The 26,683-nt window shown below is 39.9% G+C and overlaps 1 protein-coding gene across 6 annotated transcripts in view; it reads right to left on the minus strand.

Moving 5' to 3' along the window:
* LTBP1 (latent transforming growth factor beta binding protein 1) overlaps positions 1-26,683 on the minus strand; it is a 496,680-nt gene that overhangs the window by 81,750 nt on the left and 388,247 nt on the right. For all 6 annotated transcript variants that reach the window (XM_089690181.1, XM_089690179.1, XM_089690180.1 and 3 more), the window contains 8 exons: positions 17,046-17,237; positions 16,562-16,581; positions 14,335-14,431; positions 11,420-11,518; positions 10,109-10,234; positions 7,519-7,644; positions 5,863-5,985; positions 2,607-2,726 (listed from right to left, as the gene is read on the minus strand). In XM_089690181.1, the coding sequence (XP_089546307.1) occupies positions 2,607-2,726; positions 5,863-5,985; positions 7,519-7,644; positions 10,109-10,234; positions 11,420-11,518; positions 14,335-14,431; positions 16,562-16,581; positions 17,046-17,237 (903 nt within the window). The remainder of the gene's footprint in view (positions 1-2,606; positions 2,727-5,862; positions 5,986-7,518; positions 7,645-10,108; positions 10,235-11,419; positions 11,519-14,334; positions 14,432-16,561; positions 16,582-17,045; positions 17,238-26,683) is intronic.

Genomic DNA, 26,683 nt, shown 5'->3' on the forward strand with positions numbered 1-26,683 from the left:
CCATTTTACTCATTCTACCTGTATATAGAATCTGTTTTTAATTTACATATTTTCTGTGCCATTGATCATAGAAAAATTAATAATGATGTCTAAGTTTATTCACTTAACTGATGCATAAAAAAATTTCAACCTAGTGAGTTCAAGTAAAGAACACAGTACATGAAACCTTTAGCCCCCATTAAGACTATGCTGCACAACATCAGGAGTCACGCATACGTGCTTTTTCTATGTATTGTCTCACTTCATGCATAAAACCTCATACACACGGTACTTTTTTTTTTCAGGCCAGTGGGCTGAACAAAAAAAAGCCGACAGATCGCTGTACTAACACAAGCAGTATTAGCGCAGCGATCTATCCCACTGTGCTATTGTGTTCTCACAGGGGGACTGCCCCCCACCCACCAGAATACATTGGTCAGCCATTGGAAGTGAATCAGCAGACTTTTTTTGGTCATGCTCCTTCGAGCATGACCAAAAAAAGCTGCCATACACACAGCTGCCATACACACAGGCCGAATGTCAGCCGGTTTCTGTTGAACCAGCCAATACTGCCCAATATTTGACCCGTGTGTACTAAGCTTAACCTCTTCACACCAGCCGAACGCAAATGTGCGGCCTCCCGGAATCTGGGCCTAGACGTCGAGCGTCCGCACATTTGCGTTCTATTACAAAAGGACATATGTGCAGAGAGCGTGCGCCCTGCGCACTCCCAGCATACATATCTGGTACTCACAGAAAGGTCCCGATCTCCTCTTTCGATCGGGACCTTTCCTGATCATGTGACGTCACGGCGGTCACATGACACTAAACCCCACCCCGCCTCCCGGCTTCTGAAACCCTTAAAGGGCTGGGAGGCGCTGGTGTGAAGGGGTTAAGGCAGCCCATTCATTTCAATGGGCTGCCCTATGTTAGATAAACACAACAAAGAAGCTCATGCACCTTTATGAGCTTGAAGCTTCTTGTGGTTTTACACCACATGCCTTGCTAAGTTTCCCAAACTCTTTGTGCATACAAATGCGCATCTTGCTTGCCAGGTTTGGGGTGCCATTAACAATAATTGGCATCATAATTGCAAAATGCATTTTTGTGCCTTTTGCACTTCTGTGCTGTAAATGCACCTAGAGAGCTACACTGAGCAAGTCTGTCCTTATAGTGCACTTATAATTCCTTTGCAAGATATTAACTGTTAATTTCACTTTACTAAATTGCCCTTCACATGCCCCTTATGCTATTTCTAAGCCAATAATCACGAGAGTACTTTTTTAGTCAAAATGCTGCGACACTTTCTTTTTATTTTATTAGATAAAAGATCTATACAAATTCTGAACTCAGACTATTTTTAGAATTATTGACTTCATGCTATGATATTGCTATTAAATTTTCTCTAATTAAGGATCCTAAAGTGTATTTGTGCCCAAATTATAGACATTAAAGTATTTAAATATTCTTTAAATCTTTAATAACACTCTGTCAACAGGGAAGTACAGGGGTTGCCATGCTGGCCTACTTTTGGAAATTTTGGCAGGATCTGACTTTTGAATCACAGGCCCAGAACAAGTATGCTTTAAATAAGTGACAGAATAGCATCAGAATTTCTTATATCTATGCTTGCTCTGGATCTGAAACTCAGACAGAAATGAAGCCAAAGAATTAGCATGGAAGCCAAGGAACTAGAATTTGTTCTAGTTCTCTATGATCATTTGATCATAGTGTTCCTTTAAAAGAAGCCATCTTTCTAGCTGCATGTAATGAGATGTATTTCATTTTGAAATATCCTCAAAGATTACAACAAAAACTCTGAAGTCAGGTTTTGCTTAGCTTTTAACAGCTTAGAAATATCCAATGTGTTTTTTTATATTAGAGGAGTGACAATTTGCCATTATTCTGGTGCAATAGAAGGAAATAAGAAACAAACAAAGAATTCAGTTCCTCTGTTGTCTTTGAAGATACATTTCTCCATGATGCCTGTAACTACAGAGGTTATTAAGGGTTTTCTTTAAAGTGCTTTTATTACTTGTTCAGAGTATTTAAATACTTTATTGTGCATAGTCTGGCAACAGATTTACATGAAGTGTTAGAAATTACTCTGTGAACAGAGGGATTAGAGAACCTAATAGCACTGAAAAGATGCAGAATTTAGGTAACAGATGTAGGACAGGAAAATGTGGTACTGCTGTGAGGAAAGAGAAATAATGGAAATGTAGGATGCTTTGGGCACCAAAGTAGAGAATGCTAAATCAAGATCCACCCTCTAGTTGCAAGAGCCAAAAAATTACTACATTTTCCCCATAAATTTAGAAGACTAATACATACTACTATTTAGTCCTACATATAACATTGACATTTGCTTTCTTTATGTTCAACTTTTCTATATCACTGACAGACTTCAAAACCATATAATGTAACGTTTATTTTGTAAATGTTTACAGTAAAAAAATCTTTTCTAAACAAAACGATCAACAGTGTTTTCAAGACACAGCAAATTGGTAGCTAACAGAGCCCATTGTGTGGTCTATATCTCTCTTTTGGAAAACAATGAAGTAAAGACACATACTAATAGTTTTGATCATTCTATTTGCATGACCGTACCATAAAAGCAAACTTACCAAAGCATCTGCCATTAAATCCCCTATATCCTTCAGGACAAGGTATACATGCATATGATCCTGGGCTATTGACACATCTGTCATATTGACAAGTAGTGGGAGTAAGACATTCATCAATATCTGTAAAAAAAAAAATAGCAAGCTGGATGATTATAATGTTTCAAAGAACTAAATAAATGTTACCAGGCACAAATTGAAAAAGCTAATAAAGCTTAAATACCTGCTCCAACTGAAAATGTATAGTAAACATTAAAAAACATGACAACATGCAACATAATTTTGTAAATGTCATCTGTTTAAAATGTAACTAAACAGCATAATACATTTATCTTTAAATTATCATAAAGGAGTGTAACAAATTAGTGTTTTTGTTTCATTGAAATATGGGCATGATTTTGCAGAACTGGTCTTGTTCTGGAATTATCTAGATTGACTTTAAACTCCAATTAGAGAGTTTAAATACTGATAGATAAGCTTCATTGCACAATTGAATAGCAGCTTAAATTGTCCCTAAACCCATTAAAAAATAATCATATTTAGTACCTTTATTGGAAGCCATTTGTGTCCCTTATAATGGCAGCCTAGGACAGTATGTTAATAAAAATAACTTTAAATCCTTCACAATCACGGCTTCCTTTTCATCACTTTACATGGTCCCCACTGTGTATAGAAAAGTAGCCCTCTTCTACTCATTCCCTAAATGTACTCCAGTAATATGTGCTGGTGCTGGTTAACAGGGAGACCATCACTTGCTGCCAACTATCCACAAGCTTCAGAGTGACAGAGGGAACATGAATGCAACCATGAGGATGCATGTGCAATAGCTGAGCTTCTGGAATGTCCCTGTGCCTTTTAGGGGGAATGGGCTCCTTCCAGGCATACCTTCCTTTACTTTATTATTTATTTATTGTTGTGTGCACCGTGCCCTAAAAATTAGTTATAAATTGGGGTGGATTTCATTTTTGTATAGCTATGGATTAGTCCAGACTCATTAAATTATAATATTCAAAATTAGTTAGGTGATTTACAAATTTACTGAACTGTATCACAGAAACTGTTTAGCAAAAATGTAGATAGCACTTCATTTAAATAAAAGATGACTCTTGTAATCCCCCACAGCAGTGTTATATTTTTTTCCAACCCATAAATCCGTTATTTTTTTTGGGGGGGGGGCGCTCAGAAAAACAAAAACGTCTGTGTTAATGTTATTGGCAGACCACAAAATCTATGTCATTTTTTATTTTGCCCATAGTTCCACATTAATTGTGAGTACCCAAAAGTATAATTTTTTGTATGGTAGTCCACAGACTTGTAAAACAAGGGCCCACACTAGGAGCCAACCATGCTCTTCAGCAGTGCACATGTGCTTTTAGTTAACATGCTGACAGTAAATGAAGATATAACCTCGTCCTTTTTCTGGCTATGCTGTCTGGCAGAGATACGTTCAAAGCATGGGAAAATGAAGATATAGCATATTTTGTTTCACAGTTGTGTATTTTGTAGAAATGTAATGCAAGCAGTTATTTCAGCAGATTGGCTATTCATTCTGAAAGGGCACCTACATTAAAACATAATATACAAAATGTCCCATTAAATGAAGGCGGACAATCCTTTATTAAAATTATTTTTTTATGCTATATTCCATACAACAGTAATGTTTCTTAATTGAAAAGCTTTCAGCTTCACATATGCTATAAATATTAACTACTACTAATATTAAATATGAAACTGCTGATAAATCATTCATTAAGTGAAACATAATACATATAAGATTGTGCTAAAGAGCTCTAAGTAGGTGTGATCTATGTGGCATGGTGACCACATAGCATGCACATAGTAGACAAGCACTGAAACGTCAAATGAAAAGAGCAGTCACTGTGACATTTGCCAACTAGCAGATCAAGGGAATGTTGCAAGGATAATCAGTTTCCAACAAGTTAGTTCAAGATTACAATCATCACAAAATTCAGAGGGCCTACATTTCAAAGGGTAACTTTCAATTTATCTCCAGTGCCTGTCATATGCTTATTTAGCATAGATCAATGAATAGCTAAAATGTATTTAGTTCTCGTTTTTCATATATTTCAAGGTAGGCATAAAAAAAGAACACAAAAGTGAAAAAAACAATTATAACATTTTTCTTTAAGAAGCAGCCAGTGTATATACAGTAATCTGACAAGCACCTTGATAGGTCAAGTATGAAAGAAACATGCACTAAACAACGCTGCTGTTCCAAATAATGTATACATGGAGTCCTTTTATTATGCCAAGCAAGAAAGACTTATCATTAAAACAAGCATTTGTAAACTGCAGCAGATGTAATCATGTACGGCAACATTAATTATATCAGTATGCACCACATGCTGGCATTGTTCCTTCAGTGCCGATTCACATATGTGTGGTGCGGCTTGACAGCTCCGGTTTCACTGCAAATTGAAAAGCAGTTGTTCAGTGGTTCAGGTCAGGATTTGAAGAGGGAAAACCAGCCTGAAATCATGTACACAAACTCATGACATGTGCAATTCAGAAGCGGTTCCCATAGAAGTTGATGAGCTTGTAATCCGCACCTAAACCAGACCACACTACTCAGAAATCGGACATGACTCTTTCAATCCACACTGAATCCGCACTGACAGTGCACTGGACATTTGTGAACAGGCACCATAGGAAGCAATGTTATTTCACATGTCATGCAGATTGGATGCGGTTCAAACCGCATCCAATCCGCATATACAGTATGTGAAGCAGCACTCTTGAAATGCAAGTGCAAAATAGATAGCACATGTAAGACAGCCCCCATGACATTAAAGAAACCCCTAATTATCATTCCCTATTTACCCTGTGTTCATTTGGAAGCTGGAGTATTTTCTTATGAATGAATTAGCACTGTTTAGTGAATAAGCGATATGTACACTATCTCAATTGAGCCTATCTCCATAAGCACCATGTGCAAACAGTAAATACTGTGAAGGTACACGTTGGTTGTATAAAGAGTTTTGTGCGCACATCAATATGCAATAGCCTATGTGCATTTTCTTTAGTAAATCAGGCTCATACCGTGTCAGTATGGGAGAACAAGACTCAAGCCAAGCATTAGACCTCCAGGGATTTGTTTATTATTTATTCATATAATTCAAGGATTTCAAATCAATGAATAGATGTTCCACTTGACAAGGTCAAAGTAGCAATGTATATGCAGAGTGAAACAAATATATCAAGCAGAAACTAATGACTAATTTCATGGTATTCGACTTACCTTCACATTGACCTCTTCTGTTCATGCGGAAGCCACTGTCACAGTATTCACATCGGAAAGAGCCAACAGTGTTAATACAGAGGCCATCAGGACATGCATCTGGTCTCAAACATTCATTCACATCTAAAGCCAAAGAAAATCATACATCTTTAAAAAATTGTATTACATGACCTTTCACTTCAATTTCCAACTGACATGATTTTCAAAGATTACTGAAAAAATTCAAATGTTGCTTTATTTCGAAATGGCAACCAGCGATGTTCTCTACACTGTATCAGACTGTCATCCACACTTTTCTTCTACTGTAGATTTTGCGATTAGCAAATTGATTTCACCAACAACTAAAGGCTCCTGTATGACAGTTTAAACTAGTATCCAATCTGTTTGCTAAGTGATCCACGGGCCTCATAAAGTAAAAAAACAAAAACAAAAAAACTTTCTTTACCTTCCCTGACTGAGCCAGTTTCTCTCTAATTTGTAGCTCATGTTTCCCCACCCAGACACTGCAGCTCACAGTGGAAGAGTTTCAGAAGCACAGTTACTGCCAATTTAAAAAGCAGTGGGCAGAACTAGGTGTGGCCAGGTGCTGGCTGAAAAGCTACAGGCTTAAGAATCAACAGTGACAATGCTGATAGCCACATCCACAGCAACATCTGCTTCCACTATAATGCAAGCAGGCACAGCCTACATGTGAGTGGTGACTCTGCATTGAATTTAGGAGCAGTGCAGCATCGTTGCCACACCATCACAGGAAGTTGCATTAGGTGGATTTCACTTGCAGGCTCAATGGTTATTTGTGAAACCTTGCAGGGGCACTAAGAGAAAACAGTAGGCAAAGAGTCACGTATAATTAAGTGCTGCAACACAATATTTATTTTTAACAGTAAGCCATAGTTATACTCCAATGTCAAACACAAGGCAGAATCCAGCCCACAAGGCCATTTCATATGGCCATCACACCTCATCTGCAGCTGCGACAACCTCCTTGTCTTTGCCCCCACATTGTCTCAGTATTCAGCAACAGAGAAGAGGACAGAACTCCTACACCAGATCCTCCGCAGCACCCTTTCATCTCTGCCTCCCCTGGTCTCAGCATTCAGGAGACTCCGGCAGCTGATTCCAGCCCTTCTCTGGTCCTTCTCCAGACCATGCACTTTCTGCATCCCAGCTTCGCCCCAAGTTTTCATCCGGCAGCAGCACAAAGTACGGGAGGGTGAGGGACTCTTGACTTCTCATGGTGGGTAGGCTCTTGACATCTAATATAAGGGGGAATGAGGTGCTTTGGACATCTAGTCTTACAGATACAACTGGCCCTTTGAGGGCAATCATAATGTTGATGTGGCTGGCAATGAAATTGAGTTTGGCACCCCTGCTCTAATGTATTATTTGGTGAGTGGTGAGTTTAGCAATCAGTCTGAGAAAGAACACAGACATAAATAAATAAATATATATATATTTTTTTTTTTTCTAAAATGTGATCCTACTTGTTTTGTGATGCAGTTATAAAAGATACAGAAGATCATGACCTTCTTTGTCTTTTTGTAACAGTATAAACATTTATTTTTCTTTCTGGAAGTCATAGTTTATGCTACTAGTACAAAATAAAATCATTCTTTTGTCAACCATTGGTTATCCCTATGGCATTATGTTACATACCAGTGCAGTCAGTTCCCTGTTCATTGGCCATGTATCCTGCTTGACAAATACATAGAAAACTTCCATCTGTATTTTCACAGCGCCCCTGTGAGCAAAGCACGCGACCCTGAGAACACTCATCAACATCTAAAAAAAAAGATCTTTATCAAATAAGAGAAATACATAAAACAAATTTTATATGCACATTTTAGCAGTTTCTCCTTTATTTTGGCTGGATGCTCCCTGGCACATAATGTGAAATAAAATAAAGTGAACCTGTCAAGACGAGAAGGATAGAGAGGTTACCATTGCTCAGTTTTTGAGACTGACCCAGAAAAAGTACGCATATCAGGGATGTTACTGATAAATCAGAAGTGTCCATACTTGTTCCAGGCCATTGATTCAAAGTATTGAGGCAACATAATAGTCAGAAAATTTACATTTTCAGAATGAGAGTATAGCAATCGCAGCCTCCCAGCTCATCTAATGACAGATTTCCTTTAATGCTAAAGGAAAGGTGTACCTTTTAGTGGTATTCCAATGGAAATGCCATGATGTCAAAAACTATTAAGCCTATGAGATTTCTAATCAACACATTTCCAGAAAGCAGAATCTACTACAATAATGGTTACTAGATAGAAATAGTATGTATTCAGTAATGCTACAGAAGATTGTCAAAACCATAGACATAGTATATGAGATGGCCAGAAAAAGACAGTCTAAGACTGAGGACATATTGACAGAAATTTTGGAGATCTGGAGATCATTGCCATTGCATCTTCTTTACATATGCTTCCTCATTTGTGCTCCTTACAGGCCCTTAGAAATTATTATAACCACATATTCAGCTTGAGAACTGCTTCCCTCCCTATATACAGTATAACACAGAAGTGAGTACACCCCTCATATTTTTGTAAATATTTTATTATATCTTTTCATGTGACAACACTGAGGCTACAGTGTAAAGTAGTGAGTGTACAGCTTGTATAACAGTGTAAATTTGCTGTTCTCTCAAAATAACTCAACACAGCCATTAATGTCTAGACCACTGGCAACAAAAGTGTGTACGCCCCTAAGTGAAAATGTCCTAATTGAGCCCAAAGTGTCAATATTTTGTGTGACCACCATTATTTTCCAGCACAGCCTTAATCCTCTTGGGCATGGAGTTCACCCGAGCTTCACAGGTTGCCACTGGAGTCCTCTTCCACTCCTCCATGACGAAATCACGGAGCTGGTGGATGTTAGAGAATTTGCGCTCCTCCACCTTCCGTTTGAAGATGCCCCACAGATGCTCAATAGGGTTTAGGTCTGGAGACATGTTTGGCCAGACCATCACCTTTACCCTCAGCTTTTTTAGCAAGGCAGTGGTCATCTTGGAGGTATGTTTGGGGTCGTTATCATGTCGGAATACTGCCCTGCGGCCCAGTCTCCGAAGGGAGGGGATCATGCTCTGCTTCAGTATGTCACAATACATGTTGGCATTCATGGTTCCCTCAGTGAACTGTAGCATTCCACCTTCACGGATGTACGCTAATGAGGCTGAACTGATGGGTGAACTGGTAGGTGGCACTGATGGGCATTGACGGGCATCACTGATGGGCACTGAAAGGCAGCACTGATATATGGCACTGATAGGCGGCACTGACTGACACTGATAGGCGGCACTGACTGGCACTGTTAGGTGGCACTGACTGGCACTGTTAGTCGGCACTGATAGGCAGCACTGACGGGCACTGATAGGCGGCACTGGCTGGCACTGATAGGTGGCACTGACTGGCAGCACTGATAGGTGGCACTGATAGGTGACACTGAAAGGCAGCTCAGATGGGCACTGATATGTGGCATTGATGTGGCACTGATGGGCACTGAAATGTGGCACTGATGTGGCACTGGTGGGCACTGGCAGGTGGCATGGATGAGCACTGAGAGCAGGCACTGATGGACACTGACAGGCGGTGCTGCTGTGGCTACACAGATCATCAGGGCACACTGATCATCAGTGCTCTGATGATATGTGTACATGTCCCCTTTGAGGAATGCTGATTACCGGCTCTCCTCTCGAGCTGTCAGCATGACAGCTCGTGGGGAGAGAAATGCAGATAACTGGCATTTCCCTGTTTACATGTGATCAGCTGTGATTGGACACAGCTGATCACATGACCGAGCCGACATCTTCTGCTCTTTCCATGGATCGGTGATCCGCTGTGTCCGAGGGACACAGCGCACCGCCGATCGGGGCGGGAGCCACGCATGTGCGGTTAGAATGGGAGGACGTCATATGATGTCCTCCCAGAACGAGAGAACCACCTTGTGTCTGTCATATTACTATATGGTGGGCAGGAGGCGGTTAAATACACTGCATTTTTTCTGTTATTTAAAACTCCTACTGATTTAAAACAACCTACTGATCACAGGAATGAGCTGTAAGCTATAAATAAAAATTTTACTGGGAGTTCCCTGAGACTTGCAAGATTTTTCAAAGGTCCCTCCATGATAGAAAAGTTGAGAAAGGCTAGTGTAGGTACACATTTACTCTAATCCTTTCATGAAAAACTTTACAATCAAGAATACAGTTTCATTTGAAGATGCAGTGATTGTAGAAGCGTCTTACCCACACATTTGGTCTGATTGTTATTCTGCTTATACCCTTCATGACAGACACACATGTATCCTATAGGTAAGTTGACGCAAAAGCCTTCACCGCAGATATCAGGATCCACTACACACTCATTGACTTCTGCAAAATTAAACAATGGAAGGTTAAAGCTGTGTATGCATTTTAATTATTATTTTTTATATTGCTTTCTTTCATGGATTCAAGTGTAATGCACTGTACCACCTCTATTACATGCTTATGGAACTTTTCGACTAAACACATTAGTGTTAACAATCACCATTTAGCTTTTACATATTAGGATAGATTTACTAAAGGCAAATAGTCTATTCACTTTGAAAGGGAAACTGCTCGTAGAAAGGGAGTTTTCCCCAGAGCTTAGTGAATGAGGTGAAGCTCCGCTAACTTCAATCATCCAATCACGAGCAAGCAAAAGTGCTGTTCTTTTTTTTCTTGCAAATTTATTTGCAAAGTACAATTTCCTTTGCAAACTGAATAACCTATTTGCCTTTAGTAAAGCAGCCCCATTGTCTCAAGTGAGGTGACACATTGGGGTTGATTTATTAAAACTGGAGAGTGCAAAATTTGGTGCAGCTGTGCATGGTAGCCAATCATCCTTTAACTTCAGCTTGTTCAATTAAGCTTTGACAATAAAACCTAGAAGCTGATTGGCTTCTAAATTCTGCCAGCTCCAGTTTTAGTAAATCAACTCCATTGGAGGCAGAAATGGGGCTGACCAATCAATTACCTATTTTTACCATGTTTTGTTCTGCTATGGGTGGCATTTACTTATATGAAATGCTTAGTTGTCACAAACAAGTGTGCTGCATTTATATAAAACAACCAAACAGAGCACATTTGGCAGTCTAACTAAGATGACTTAACAAAACATGAAAATTCAACACATGGATGATGAGCAACAGGGTGTTATAGGTTCCATAAGGATTTATTCACACTGCTCAGAACAAGTCAATGTCATCCAATATAGTCCTATTAAATGATATGTAGCTGTGGCACCCATTGGATCTGCCACAATCATTGCATAAGTTTGGATTTTGAAGCAACAGAAATAAAATAGAAATGTGTTTTCAATTAAACCCAATAACAAAAGGGTGTTGTACTTTCTTAAGTACATTAAAATGTATTTGGATGCTGGAACTGCTTCACTGGATTGCACAGAGGAGGAAAACAGTGCTTTTAATTTAGAAATCTAACTGTTAGTATGAGATATGCAAATATTTAGTATTTTTTTCATTTAATTTGCCTCTATGAAAATTCAAAGAATTTAGATCAACAATTATCACTTACCTGTAACCTGAGTTGGAGCAATAACTTGACTAGCACTTGACTTTGAGACATCAGGGGCTATTTCTACAGGTAAAGGTGGGGATGACTTCTCAACAACAACTACAAGATACAATTTAAGGGAATCATACGTCTGTATTCAAAACGTCAAACCAAGGTAGATTTTCTTCTCAATAAAGAAAATTTTGCATTCATTTGTAGAATACTGGTCACATACAGCCACCATTTGAAAATGTACATTTTCTGATTGTCTCTTTTCAATTCTGTGTCACTAAGTCAAGGAAAGCATGTATCAGTTAGAAAGAACTCAATTCCTATCATGCAAACCTGTTCCATGCCAGTTTCTCAAAAAGCACTGAAGCCAAAGAATCAGCATGACAGCTAGGAAATGAACATTCTGAGAAAAAGGTCAGCGTTGGCAACCTCCATATTTCTCTCAGGATAGGTTTTCTTTACAGTTTCCAAAAGCAGAGGAAAATATTTTCCTGTCCAAATGGCAGGTGGTTTCCCCACTGCTCCTGTGTGAACCCAGGCTTGTCATATCCTGAGTTCACACAGGAGCAGTGCAGAAAACCTCCCTGTACTGATCCCATGCTGTCACAGAGGGAAAAGCCAGGGATTTGAAATCCCAGCAGCTTTCTCTTCTCTCAGTGCCGGGATAACAGTGAGGCTAGACAGCACCATGGCGGTGCTGACCAATCAGAACCCATCTAGCCAGTACAGTTATCCCTGCAAGGAGAGGAGAGAAAGTTGCTTCACAGGTTGGAGGATTTGAAATCCCCATGGCTTTTTATCCTCTGCTTGCAGAGAAGGTAGTACGGGCTAGACGGCGGCGGTGCTAACCAAACAAAAGCCATCTTAGCCCATACTGTCATCCCTGCACTGAGAAGAGAGAAAGCATGCAGGGATTTTAAATCCCCAGCTTTTCCTTTTATGACAGTATGGGATTGGTGCAGGAAAGTTTTCCGTATTGCTCCTGTGTGAACTCAGACTATTACAAGCCTGGGTTTACACAGGAACAGCGGGAAAATTGCATGCGATTTGGACAGGAATTGCATTCCTGTTCAAATTGCATTCTATGTTTTGTGGTAAAATTTGCATCTATACATTTTGTATTGACACAAATCACACCGCAAAGTATTGGTTTCAGGTATCAGAAACATTTTCGCAAGCACCAGCACTCGTGAAAATACTTGGTATCAGCACCGATACAGATACCGGTATCGATACATCCCTATTAAGAACTGACACTTTCTGTGAAGAAACTATATATCCCACAATCCCCAAGTCTTCCAGTCCAGCACTGGTGTAGGTGCAGTAATTAGATGTGACACAGCCAGAAACAGGCAGAGAATTCACAGAGAGATCACTGTGCTGGAAGAGATATGTTTTCATCACATTAGAACTCTCAGATTTGTAATGTAACATAGAGGAAATGGCAAGGAGTGGATTGAACATTGCATGACCCGGAAAAATAAATTGCTTGTCCTTTCAGCGAAGCCCATCATTACAAGGTAAGGCAAACAAATGATACATGGAATGCACCTACAAGTACAGAATGCATGTAATGCACAATACAATGTAATGTACAATACAAGAAGAACAGCGGGTCACTTGCCTAGGAGTGTGTCTTGGTTAAATTGTTACTTATATTCACTATATCTGGTCTCCCACAGTACACATAACATGGAAGTGCAATTCTTTTAGTAAATATAAACTGCTTAATACCTTTTCTCATCAGCAGTTAAAACAGTGTTGTGACTTCTATCAGTGTCCAGCTGAGCACATAAGCTTGTTGGTGGAGTTTTCACTATGCTCTAAGAGGATGCAGGACCCCTGACTTCTGTCTGGACAGTGCTGACTGGCCCTGTGCTGATCACATGCACTCTCTCAAGAAAAAAAATGTAATACACTCTAAACTGAGCATTTGCAGAGTGGCTCCATGCTATATGTCTTATCAGGTGATAAGAGGGGGGCACTGGAAGAAGGGGAGGATCAGAGAAGTCAGGATCAAACAGCGTTTTTACACAATGCAGAGGATTAATCCCTTAGGTTCCACAGGGAGTATAACAAACACACTTTACTGCATATACAGACTGATTTTATTGTTGTGGGTTTAGTAACACTAACTGTTGCATGAAGCAACCATTTTTGATGCCCCTGTGCACTTGCCTGATGAATAAAAAAATGAATGAGCAACATCTCTTTGTTGATTCAGTGTCCAGTAAGTAGGCAGGTGACACAAACATCGGTGATGTTCACATATAGCTATTCAGTGTGGCAAAGATCTGAGAATCTCAGAAGGGGATGAACAGAATTTATTCCAGGCAAAGTACAGTAGTTCTCATACATGTATTTTGAATGTGAATTTATCTGTTGGCTTGCTTTATTAATTTCTGCATGAAACCAATCCTCTTTCTGTGGGGGAGATTTACTAACACTGGTGCACACAGAATTTGGTGCAGCTGTGCATGGTAGCCAAACATCTAACTTCAATTTGTTCAATTAAAATGGAACTCCAGTCAAACAAACAAAAAAAAAAGTCAGCAGCTACAAGAAGTGTAGCTACCAACTTTCAAAAACAGCCACTCACCTGTTCCACAATCCAGCGGTGTACTCACAGCAGCCAGTTTCACCGGTCGCCCTTGCTCCCTTGCGCTGGTATCTTCAGTGTGGACGCCCAGCTGTCCCGTAGGGGAGGGTGGGGGCGAAGACAACTTCCGCTTCCGATTGCCTAGGCAGCGGGTACCTGTCAAATTCGCCAATTCCTCACCAGAAGCTGGGGACCTGTGTGTTTGTCACATAAAATCCCAGAAAAGACAAACCCCTGTTCTACTCTCATTCTCTAACAGTCCTAAAGCACAGACATTAAAGCAGACAAAGCACTTCATGCACATGTTTTTGTAATTATGTTTTACCTGGATACTGAGAACCTAAGTTTATTGTTGAAATTCCAGGTGACAGCTGAGGTTGCCCCTGATCCACTGGTCGCTTATTAACTCCAGTTCCAAGGTACTTAAAAAGGACAAATAAATATAATAAGTACAGCACAAAATAATATTGTGAAGTCTTGTTGAATACTCTACTAGTATTCTACTAGATCTACTCCATGTTTTAAATAATAACTGACTTTAGAGAGTCCATTATCTGGCATAGTTGCGTCACGAACACCAATACAAACAGATAGGGCCCATTTACACTAACATGTTATAGTAATGTGCTTATTAAAACAAAAGACAGTTATGCATCCAGCATACATTACTACGTTACTGGTTAATTCACTTTAACACACTAAGGCAACTCAACTGGATGCAGTGCACCACAATGCACAGTAGTTTGTTGTGGTGGATTGCATTACAAAAGAAGTGTCACATCCACTTTTTGGCACTTTAGGGTTTTACTTCATTACTTTCACTGGCATGCCTTAAAGACTAAAGTCTTTTTTTTAAAATAACAAACATGTCATACTTACCTGCTCTGTGTAGTGGTATTGCACAGAACAGTCTGGTCCCCCGTCGACACTCCTGGCCCCTCCATCCTGTTGGGTGCCCTCACAGCAAGCAATCTGACACTGACACTTTGTGGGAACTGACCGACACTGACATCAGAGAGAAAAAAAAACAGCCACATTGGTGCACTTGTAGAGAGCCCTGTGTTGTTTACCAACACAGGGCTCTGTTCTGTCATTCACTCAGCCGATCAGCAGGTCCTGGCCATAAATCTTTGGTCGGGACCTGATGATCGGCTTATGCTGTTGCAAATGACAACACAGCCAGGGCGGCAGGTGCATGCCCCTACCTGGAAATGCTGGATTACGTACATGTATGTGACCCAGCGCAGCTGGGCTGTTCCATTGCCACAGATCTACAGCGAATGGTCCGGAAGCGGTTAATGTAATGCATTAACATATCATGAAACCAAAAAAAAAAAATATTGAACGCTACTGGCAATTAAGAAGGGAACTTGACAATACTTCACCTCCGCAACATCTCCAAAATACGACCGTTCCTAACCTCGGAAACCACTAAGCTACTCATTCACTCCCTTATTATATCACGCCTTGACTACTGTAACTCCCTCCTCATCGGCTTACCTCACCGCAGGCTATCCCCGCATCAGTCTATCTTGAATGCTGCGGCCAGACTCATCCACCTTACTAACCACTCCGTATCCGCCACCCCCCTCTGCCAATCCCTCCACTGGCTTCCGATTGTCCAACGGATAAAATTCAAAACACTGACGTATAAAGCTGTTCATAATACTGCCCCAAACTACATCACCGATCTTGTCTCCAAATACCACCCAAAACATACTCTCCGCTCCTCACAAGACCCCCTACTCTCTAGCTCCCTGGTCTCTTCCTCCCATGCTCGTCTCCAGGACTTCTCCAGGGCTTCCCCCATCCTCTGGAACTTCCTACCCCAATCCATCAGACTATCACCTACTCTGCTCACCTTTAGGCGCACTCTGAAAACCTATCTCTTTAGGGAAGTCTACCCAGCCCTCAGCTAATTACTGAACTCCTCCACTTTTCCTCCCACTCCATTCCCCACAGCTATTTCCTCCTGTACTACTATTCCCTCCCTCCTAGATTGTAAGCTCCAAGGAGCAGGGCCCTCGAACCCCTCGTGTATTGAATCGTATTGTTACTGTACTGTCTCGTGTACTGTCTCCCCCCATAATGTAAAGCGCTGAGCAAACTGTCGGCGCTATATAAATCCTGTATAATAATAATAATACTTCATAAAATATACTGTTTATTTACATCCATATTAAGACAGCTAATCACTCAAGCTGAGATATATATTAAAAACAATATGCACATAATTTCATGATCAATACAGTTGCTGATTCATTATCCCCACTATTGGTATAATACCATTACATTATTTGTCATAAATAATTGTGTGGTGAGATCGTGATTGTGAGATTGTGATTCCTCCTTTTTTTAGTTACATTATTATGGATGTAGCAATTAAGTGGTACAGTTTAGAATGCATTAACATACCACTCCTCTATTTATAAAGGACAAATGTACATGCACTTTCATTGGTCGAATGGCTATCGAAACTCTTTATAAATCAGCCTCCTAACCTGTAGATACTGATTATGGAAATAAATTATACAGATTTCTTAGAACATTACCTGATCTGTTGTAGCCAAACCTGTGAGAAGGATAAAATAAAGTAAAGTTAGTAAACACACTTGCTGAATTAAAATACCAAAACACAATACCTAAATATTAACCAGATGGCCAAAATGTTTCCCCTTGGTCTTCAGCTGTAGGGCCTTGGACTGTTCACCATTGGCTACTACTACTACTAGAAGAGACTGTCCTCTAACTACTAGCTATTACTGAGTGTTTTGAACTACCCTATGTACAACCCCTCTCCTGTTAAAAGTTTCTTCAAGCAATAAACCTTAAAAAGACATCCTCCTAGACTGTTCAGTAGAACCAGTGTGAATGGACTGTTGCTTGTGTGGAGAGGGCAGTCTCTATACGTAATGGGGAAGAACTGGTTAAAATCAGTGGCCCCTGCAGGTGTAGCACTACAAAAATATCTACTCAGAAGATTACATATTTTCAGTAAAATTGAGTAAATAAACAATTGTACATTTCCTCACTTACCTTCTCTTCCATTGTGATCTGGAGCATTTTTCTGTGAAACAGACAAAGCTTCTACTGGTTCTTCTTTTGTAATGACCGCTTGAAGTGTTGTTCTGATCGGAGGTTGTACAGTATATGGTCTAACAGGTGCTGGTCCTCGAAGCACAGGGACTGTGTAACCCATTCCACCTGGACAGATTTCCTTGAAAGCAGCTTTAATAAAGAGAGAAAAGCATACAGTATGTAATCGCTATGGTGTACCAAGGATTTTGATGAGGCACTAAGAATGCCTCTTAATAATCACATGTGTAATGTACTGTTCTGAACACTAGAAGACCCTACAATAATACGTATATTGCCATTGTTTGGGGTTTGACTGGGAGCCCTCTGAGTTCATGTTAGATGTTAAGAATATATATATATGAGTCATGTCTACTGCATCCTTACTGTCTTCAAGCACAAATTTACCATAAGGAAGGGATTGAAAACGTGATGTAATGCATAGGAATCTCATGCTGTGAATTTCCAGAACACTGGTATCTGTGAAAAGCCACATGGCCAGCCTGCCCAAGGGAATGCCTAACTACTGTATTTCTTTAAATCTGGACTAAAAACTGTTTTTACAAACTTTTCTGTAGTATGGAATCACCACAAGCTCATGTTGGCATGTACAAGGCTCCTCCCTGATGTCCATGAATTGCTTGACATAGAAACCAATGGTCTCTGAACCTGGAGAACCCCTTTCACCATCTCTACCCCATTCAGCATAGCAAAGCTTCTGAATTTGTTGTGGCCAACATTCCTAACTTAGCACAAGCTGTAAAGAAATGTGATTGGCTGATATGTGGAGTATTTTGATAGCAGGCAATTGCCATCAACTAGAACACCCATTCTAGTTGTTTTTTACATATGCCAATGGGTTTTATCAACATTTCCCCTATGACAAAAACCGGAATGTAAACTAAAAAGGCCAGCTAAATTGTATCAGTAAATCTTCACTAAGCAAGCTGTATACAATAAGTAAAATACATTTCCCATACTGGCAACAACCATTTTACAACAAGCCCACGTAAGGAGGATGTATATTTGTTCAGATGGTCCATCAAGCATATGCTATGAAAATATAAATATCACATAATGTCATGCGGGATTGTTCTATTTTACCAGACACAGGAAAAATCATTTTCATTTCAAAAGAAATTCATTATATAGTTGCAGTAAACATAACCCAAACTTTGATAGTACATACATGCCAACACTAGTTCTAAACATCTCACTTCATTTAAAAAAGTAAACAGTACAGAGAACTTTTAACTGCTGAAAAGTGCACACAAACATAGCATATCTAAAGAATACCATTAACACAACATAATCTATCAATGCTCAGCTAGTAGGGCTAACACCAAAACACAGCAGACCATATGGCCTTAAAATCTTAATTACAGTCACATTTGAGAGGAAATAAGTTGAGCCTAAAGCTGAAATAAAACTAAAGCTAATCAAATGACATAGTTTAAGAAAAAAATAAGAAAGTACAGAAAACAAACTATTACCCCATGTAACTGTGATATCCTTGGACAGTTATCAATCATAATGGAAAAACTGGTCAAAGAATGACTGCATCCACCAGTGTATATAGTCATACTGGGGGTTATTTACTAAAACTGGAGAGTGCAAAATCTGGTACAGCTCTGCACAGAAACCTATCAGCTTCCAGTTTTTATTGGCAAAGCCTAATTGAACAAGTTGAAGTTAGAAGCTGATTGGCTGCCATGCATGGATGTACCAGATTCTGAGTGCACCAGTTTTAACAAACCTCCGATACAGTGGCGGACTGACTACTCATGGGGCCCCCGGGAAAATGGGGATCATGGGGCCCTGTGTTCTTGCCCAAACTCAAAAAAGCCTATGAAAAAGGTACCAGGGGCATCTCATGGGGCCCCCTACTGACCACGGGCCCTCGGGCAGTGCCCGAGTTTCCAAATGGTCAGTCCGCCCCTGCTCTGATAGCTCCGTTAACTGATTTTTATGTTTTTTGGGGGGTTTTTTTGCAACCAATTTGTTTATTATGGGCAACAGCAGACACCTTTTATAACAATTGGATTCCTGTATTATACAGTAGTTCTGGGATGCAGAAGCTAGTCACTCCAATCTAGAAGCCAGGAATAACTTTGAAGGAACAAGAGAATGAGTATTTCCATTGACGTCAATAGAGCAGTTAGGAGTATTGGCTCCTTGGATTTGTCCAGATCTGCAGTACAGATGCTATATTCCAATAATCACTACTTTAAATAACACTTTAGGAACAACTGTGTTTTAGGAACAACTGTAGTGTACAGTCTGTAGGATTATTAACAAAGGCGTTATATTATACACTTAAAACTTATACACTTAAATACACTTAAAACTGAACTCTAGGCAAAAATCAAAATACACAGGTGAAATACATTTGTAGGAACTGTTTTACCGGCCAGATGATTTGCATTTCTATGCATCCATTTTTGAGGATTCCACAGTTCTATCAAACAGTACAGCCCTGTCTGGCAGTGCAGAAGACCTAGTTTTTCTAGAAAAAGGAATATGTGCAGGTCTCGTCCCACCTCCAGCCTGTGACAGTGAAAGTATAAGCAGCACACTGATGAGTGCTGCAGCACAACTGATGGGCTTCTTGTGCTGCGTCTTCCTCTCCCAGTCTGAGCACTGTTGTAGATTGGGTTGCAAGAAGCCGATATCAAGTCAAACGTTAGGTACTTGCACTGCTTACATTTAAAAAATACATTTTAACAAGCTACATAGGTGGTAAGGTTAAAGTGGTTTTTAACCACTCGCCCTCCAGAGGATTTACCCCCCTTCCTGACAAGGCCATTTTTTGCAATAAGGCGCTGCATTAATTTAACTGACAATTGCGCGGTCATGCAACATTGTACGTAAATGAAATTTATGTACTTTTTTTTCCCACAAATAGAGCTTTTGTATGGTGGTATTTGATCACCTGTACGGGGGGTTTTTGTTTGCGTTACAAACAAAAAAAGACCAACAATTTTGAAATAAAAAACCCTTCAATATTTTGACTTTTTGCTATAAATCATATCCAGTAAAAATTTTTTAAAAATAAAATATCTTCATAAATTTAGCCCAAAATGTATTCTGCTACATGTCTTTGCTAAAAAATAATCCCAATATGTGTAAATTAATTGCTTTACGTGAAAGTTATAGCGTTTACAAATGGCGGTATATAAACTGGAATTTTTATTTTATTTATTTTTTTACTAGTAATGGTGGCGATCAGCGACTTATTGTGGGACTGCGGCAGGCATTCTGACACTGGGGGGGAACTGACTTACTGGCACTGACTTTCCCAGTGACACTAATACAGTGATTAGCAATAGTAAAAAGCACTGACACTGTACTAATGACACTGGGCAGGAAGGGGTTAACATCTGGGGTGATCAAAGGGTTAACAGTGTGCTGTGTGTGTTTTACTAGGAAGACAAGCTGCTTTGCATTGCTCTGCTGTGCAGTACTTCTGCTATAGGGCGGTCGTGAAGCAGTTAAAGGCATTCTGTGCATGAAGGTAAAAAAACCTTCTGTGCGCAGCAGTGCCCAAGCCTCCTCAATACCTACCTGAGCCCCATCGCGATCCAGCAATGTGTACGACAGCCTCGGCTGTCCCGGGTCTCTGCCTCCTCATTGGCTGAGACAGCAAGTGGAAGCCATTGGCTCACACTGCTGTCAATCACAGCTAGTCAGCCAATGAGGAGAGAGAAGGGGAACAAGCAGCGGCTCCATGTGTGAATGGACACACGGAGCAGCAGCTCAGGAACACGCCTACTCAAGTGCCCCCATAGCAAGTTGCTTGCTATGGGGGCACCAAACAGAAAGGAGGAGCCAAGAGAACTGGCAGGGGACCCGAGAAGAGGAGGATGCAGGTTCCTCTGTGGAAAACCACTACAAATAGCAGGTAAGTATAATTTGTTTGTTATTTTACCACAAAACAATTAACCTTTAGTAACACTTTAAATGTAAAGACACTGGTCCATCCAGTTCAATCTGAGTGCATGTGTGTGTGTGAGAGAGACTACTATTTTTCATATCCGTGTACATTGTGATGCAAACACATCCAACACTTTTTGAACCTATCTACATTATTGAATACAGAGCTGTGTTAAATTATGTATTTTACAATTGCATGTAGTTCAGCTTTAACATAAAGTTCTAAAATGGGTAAAACGTATCTTGTGGAAATGTAACTGCATCCCTGTGTGTATAGCCTGATGTTTCCAATTGACTCATTAACATAACACTTAAAACGCTTGTCAGTCACTAACCGACTTTGACCTTCCGATCAATTCAGAAAACTAACTGTGACCAAAAACAACAAGCTACTCAACACTGATTTTCCAATACAACTAAATAGGAAGAGCAAATATGATGTATTTCTATGCACTGTAGAAGCATGAGGTAAAAAAGCTTAATTACAGTAAAATATAGTACGCATGGTTTTTATATCATAGATAATCAATGTTATTTCAATGAAGTGTTCTACGTAATAGAAATACAAAGTGTTGCTTAAAGTGACACTGACGTTTTCTTTTCTTTAAAATAAAAAATGGTAAACTTACAGTTGCACAGAGTAAAATGACATTGCACAGAGTAGTCCCTTACCACCTCACATGGAATCCCCCGCCAATGCTGTAAGCTCCTCCTTCTTGTGGGAGCCCCCTCAAGCAAACCATTTGCTAAGGGGGCACCCATGTGGGCTTCTGATCGGTGCTGTATGCATCGACAGGCACACTCAGAGCCGCTAAAGCCACTTTGTGGTGGTGGTGGGGGGGGGAGTAGTGTGGCTTTTTTTTACATTAATGCATTGAATGTTTCACTCTAGTGTCACTAGTATCTAACTGCCTTTTTAAGTGGATCTTGGTAGGTAGAACCACCCCAGGCTTCTTGTGGGTCTTACATAATTCTAACCCATAATACATAATAATACCTACACACTGTTGTATGTTCCAGCACCTCCTTCTCCATTCTCCATAATATAAAATAAATAACAAAACTAAGTTGGAAGCCAATCCCCATGAAATTGTCAGGTGGGAGAAATCTCCAGAATCAGAAACTGATAGATCAGATGTGGGTGAGCTGACCCTAAATAAACTGACTGTTTACTTTGTTCCTGAGCTAATGTGCAGTTCCGTAGCTAATAACCCAGAATTCTGTTTCCACTAAGTCACCTTCAAATGCACCATGGTAAATGATAATACAGTTTACACAGAACAAAATTATTGAGATACTGGGCTATGCCCTGCCTTTTAAAGTAATGCTATAGGCTTTATGTTTTTATGCATTCACAGCATTAAGGTATAACATGCTCCAGTACATGTACCCTCTGTCCCCAAAAACTTACCTTCTGTCCTTGTCACCACCACTGGCTTCAGGATTGATCAGACCATTATCTAAACATCCTTCTTGTACAGGAGACACTGAGGGCAGTAGAGCGACCAGCTCCAATTTTCGGAAGGAGGGGGTAGGAAGTGTGATCTTTCTGGTGCTGGGTGTGTCCCTGGACGCACACAGAACCAAAAAACGGGGTGTATGCACAGATGTCTCCTTATCACCAAGCTAGGTAAAGGAGACACCTGCAAACAGGCTGAGGCTTTAGGGAGCCCCAAGGACAAGAGAAAAACAAAGAAACAATTTAAAGAACAAGAATAAGTGATAAAATGTAAGTCTAGATCTAATCATTTAAACTGAAAGTGTTACTAAATGACCCTGCATTCACTATATATGGCCTCCCACAGTACACAGAACATGGAAATACAATTATTTAGTAAATATAAACTGCCAAATACTAGTGGCGCACCGAAATGAAAATTCTGGTGCCGAAAACGAAAATTCAAAATGCACTTGGCCGAAAACAAAAGCTGAAACCGAAATGCGCAGTTTTTAAAAATGAATATATATTTTTTGTAAAAAAACACAATATATACCCCAATTTTTTGTAAAATAAGAAAGAGAATGCTATAGTGAGTAAATAGTTATCCAACATGTCACGCTTTAAAATTGTGCATGCTCGTGGATTGGCGTGAAACTGAGGTACTAACAAATCTCCATGGGTGATGCTCTAAAAATGTCTACAGGTTAGCAGTCTAAAGTTACAGAGGAGGTCTAGTGTGAGAATTATTGCTCTTGCTCTGACGTTCCTGGCGATACCTCACGTATGTGGTTTGAACACTGTTTACATATGTGGACATGGCCTATGTATGCGTTCACCACTACGTGCAAGCACGGGGGGGACGGGGGGCACTTTAAACTTTTTTTTTTTAAATGTTTTTGGGTTTTTTTGCACTGTCCCTTTAAAAAAAATTGTAATTACATTTATTCTTATCACAAGGAATGCATGCATCCCTTGTGATAGAAGTAATTAGTGACAGGTCCTCTTTATGGAGAAATATGGGGTCAATAGGACCCCACATCTCTCCTCTGCAATGGAAAGCATTAGATTAAAAAAAGGCATTGATCTAGTGCCTTAAAAAAAAAAGAAAATGGCCGGAACTGGAAGTGACATTGCTCCGGACCTCCAAGGGCATAGAGATGAGTGGAGGCCATCTTTCTTTCACTAATCTCTATGCCCTGCGCCGGGATTGGTAGATGGCTTCTCAGGTAAGGCTGCAAACTACCGAGCGGCAGCAGCGAGGGGCAGCAGCGGCGGTGAGGGGTGGGTTTTTTACGACACCTGTATTGGTGCTTTTTTCATATTGGCCAACGGCCGAAAGGGGGTGTTTTCAGCCAAAACGTTTCAGCCACCGAAATGTTGGTGCATCCCTACTAAATACCTTTTCTCATCAGCAGTTAGAGCAATCGTGTGACTTCTATCAGTGTCCAGCTGAGCACTGGTTAAAGCTTGTAGGAGGAGTTTTCTCTGCTCTAGGAGAATGCAGAACCCCTGACCTCTGTCTGGACAGTGCTGATTGGCCCTGTGCTGATAACATGCACTCTCTCAAGAAAAAAAAAAAAAAACCTCTCTAGCAATACACACCAAACTGGGCATGTGCAGAGTGACTCTACACGATATGACTTATCAGGAGATAAGAGGGGGACACTGGAAGAAGGGGAGGATTAGAGAAGTCAGACTCAAACAGCATTTTTACACAATGTAGAGGATTAGCCCCTTAGGTTCCACAGTGATTATAACAAGCATGCTTTACTACATATACAGACTGATTTTACTGTTTTGAGTTTAGTAACACTTTCAAAAAAGTGTTTAACTGCTTGCCGACCTGCTGCAGTACATTTACTGCAACAGGTTGGCTCGTACAGGTACAATCACGTACCTGTGTGTTGCGGCTTTCTTCCAGGTCTGCTTGTGCACGCACGTGGACCCAGAAGACTGTGCTGTCATTGGCTGCACTACAAGCCTCAGTTGTGATTTATGGCAGGGACCCGCTGATTGGCTCAGCAAATGAGAGAACACAGCTCTCTTCATACAGCAGCGATGTGCTGTTTCTGGCACACTAAGCACACTAAACATTGTTAGATACATATTTAACCCCTTGGTCACCCTAGATGTTAGCCCCTTTCTAGTCAGTGTCATTAGTACAGTGACAGTGTATATTTTTATCACTGATCACTATATTAGTGTTACTGGGGATGTTAGTGGCAGTTAGAGTTAGATTGCCTGCCGCACTATAAGTCACTGATCACCACCATTACTAGTAAATATATAAAGAAATAAAAATTCCAATCTCTATACCATAGTTTTTGGATGCTATAACTTTCACACAAACCAATCACTATACACGTATTGGGATTTTTTTTTTATCAAAGATTTGTAGCAGAATACATTTTTTACAAAATACAGAGTACAAAATTTATAAGGATTTAAATAAAAATTTTTGGATATATTTTATAGGAGAAAACAGAAAATATATATATATTGTTTTCAAAATTTTGGGTCTTTTTTTGTTTATGTCACAAAAACTAAAAAAAACCCAGTGGTAATCAAATACCACAAAAAAAGCTTTATTTGTGTGAAAAAAATTATATAAATTTCATTTGTGTGCAGCATTGCATGACCGTACAATTGCCAGTTACAGTAGCACAGTGCCGAACTGCAAAAAATGGATTGGCGGTAAAATCTTCTGGAGCTCAAGTGGTTAATATCAATTTAAGCTATGTCCAGCCAGTATTCCCTTCCAATGAGATTGCTTCAGTGACCAATAAGAGTGCTCTTATTAGATGAAGGATAGGACAGGCTTAGATCTGGTGGGGATTAGGCCAGAAAGTGGTGAGGTCAAAGCCCTATTACCAAACAAAAAGCAGTGTTAAACTCGAAATGTCTTTCTTTGAACTCACTATATAACTAAAGTCTTATTTAAACAAATCCCATTCTTCAGTGAAGTACTCTATAACAGCATTCTGATTTGTTGCTGTGATTTACCATACCTAAGTAGCACTTAAAGGGTTTGTAAAGTCAATTTATTTTTCTTTTAAAATAACAAACATGTCCTACTTACTTGCTCTGTGCAATGAGCAGGTACGTATTAAATGTTTGTTAAAAAAAATCTGCCTTTACAATCACTTTAAATTACTGAATAGAAAACCAAAACATCTGACTGTTCCTTAACCAGAATGTAAATTACGTCTTTCTAAGAATTCAATATCCTTTTAAGGTTCACATCCTTTATTACACTTGAAATACATTCTGAAAATGTAATGGATTTTTCATTTGCTCAATGCATCATATAGCTTTTTATAAGTTTACAGTTATCATTATGTAATGTAAGAAGGTGAGACGCTGCCACAGAATATACTGTATATTATAACTGATGGTTAAACGATAAGTAACCTTTTACATTTTATATTATATATTCAACTACTGCCAAAAAGAGAAACAATACTGTACTGTAACAATACTGCATTGTATCTTAATATTTCTGAAATAGCAAGTTATTACAGTTATATAACCTAATTATTGTTTGTAAAATGACCATGTACCCCCATTATGGTTCATGGAAAACCCTTTTCCTTTCTGTGAAAGAAAGTTGTCTTTTGTGATACCCCCATAATTCTAAGGCAGGCCATAGGTGATGTATTTTTTTTTTTTTGTTCAACCAGCAGGTTAAAAGAAAAACAAAACTGATTCCCCCATCAACACATTCTGTGTTGATGGGGGAATCCCTTCCATGGAGCTATTGTATTCTGACAGCAGTGAGAATACAATGATTGAGGCTGCCAGCTATAGCCAGCGGGACTGATTGAACAAAGAAAATTTCGACAGGTTGGTTGTACAGAAGTCGATCGAGAGGTTGACGTCTGTGCAACTAGCCTGCCCATAGATAAATTGAAATTTGTCCAGTCCCTGCTGAACCGGACGAATTTCAATTCATCTATGGTCGGCTATGGTCTTGCGGATAAGGTTAAATGTATGTTCCTGTGTGGGGTTACTCTAAACCAGGGGTAGGCAACCATTCAGAGGTTGAGGTCTACTTGGAAAATATGGATCAAAGCAAAGATCCCCTGGGGGGCGGCTTAACCCCCCCACAGTAGTGTCCTCTGTCCCCTTTACATCACTCCCCACTGTAGTGTCCTGTACCCCCCAATGCAGTGTCCTCTGCCCCCTGCCCCTACTACAGTAGTGTCTTGTATCCCCAATGTTGTGT

This window comes from Staurois parvus, unplaced genomic scaffold (assembly GCF_062004578.1).
Source record: "Staurois parvus isolate SC_StPar_1 unplaced genomic scaffold, SC_StPar_1.0 ptg000520l, whole genome shotgun sequence".
Classification (NCBI taxonomy): domain Eukaryota; kingdom Metazoa; phylum Chordata; class Amphibia; order Anura; family Ranidae; genus Staurois; species Staurois parvus.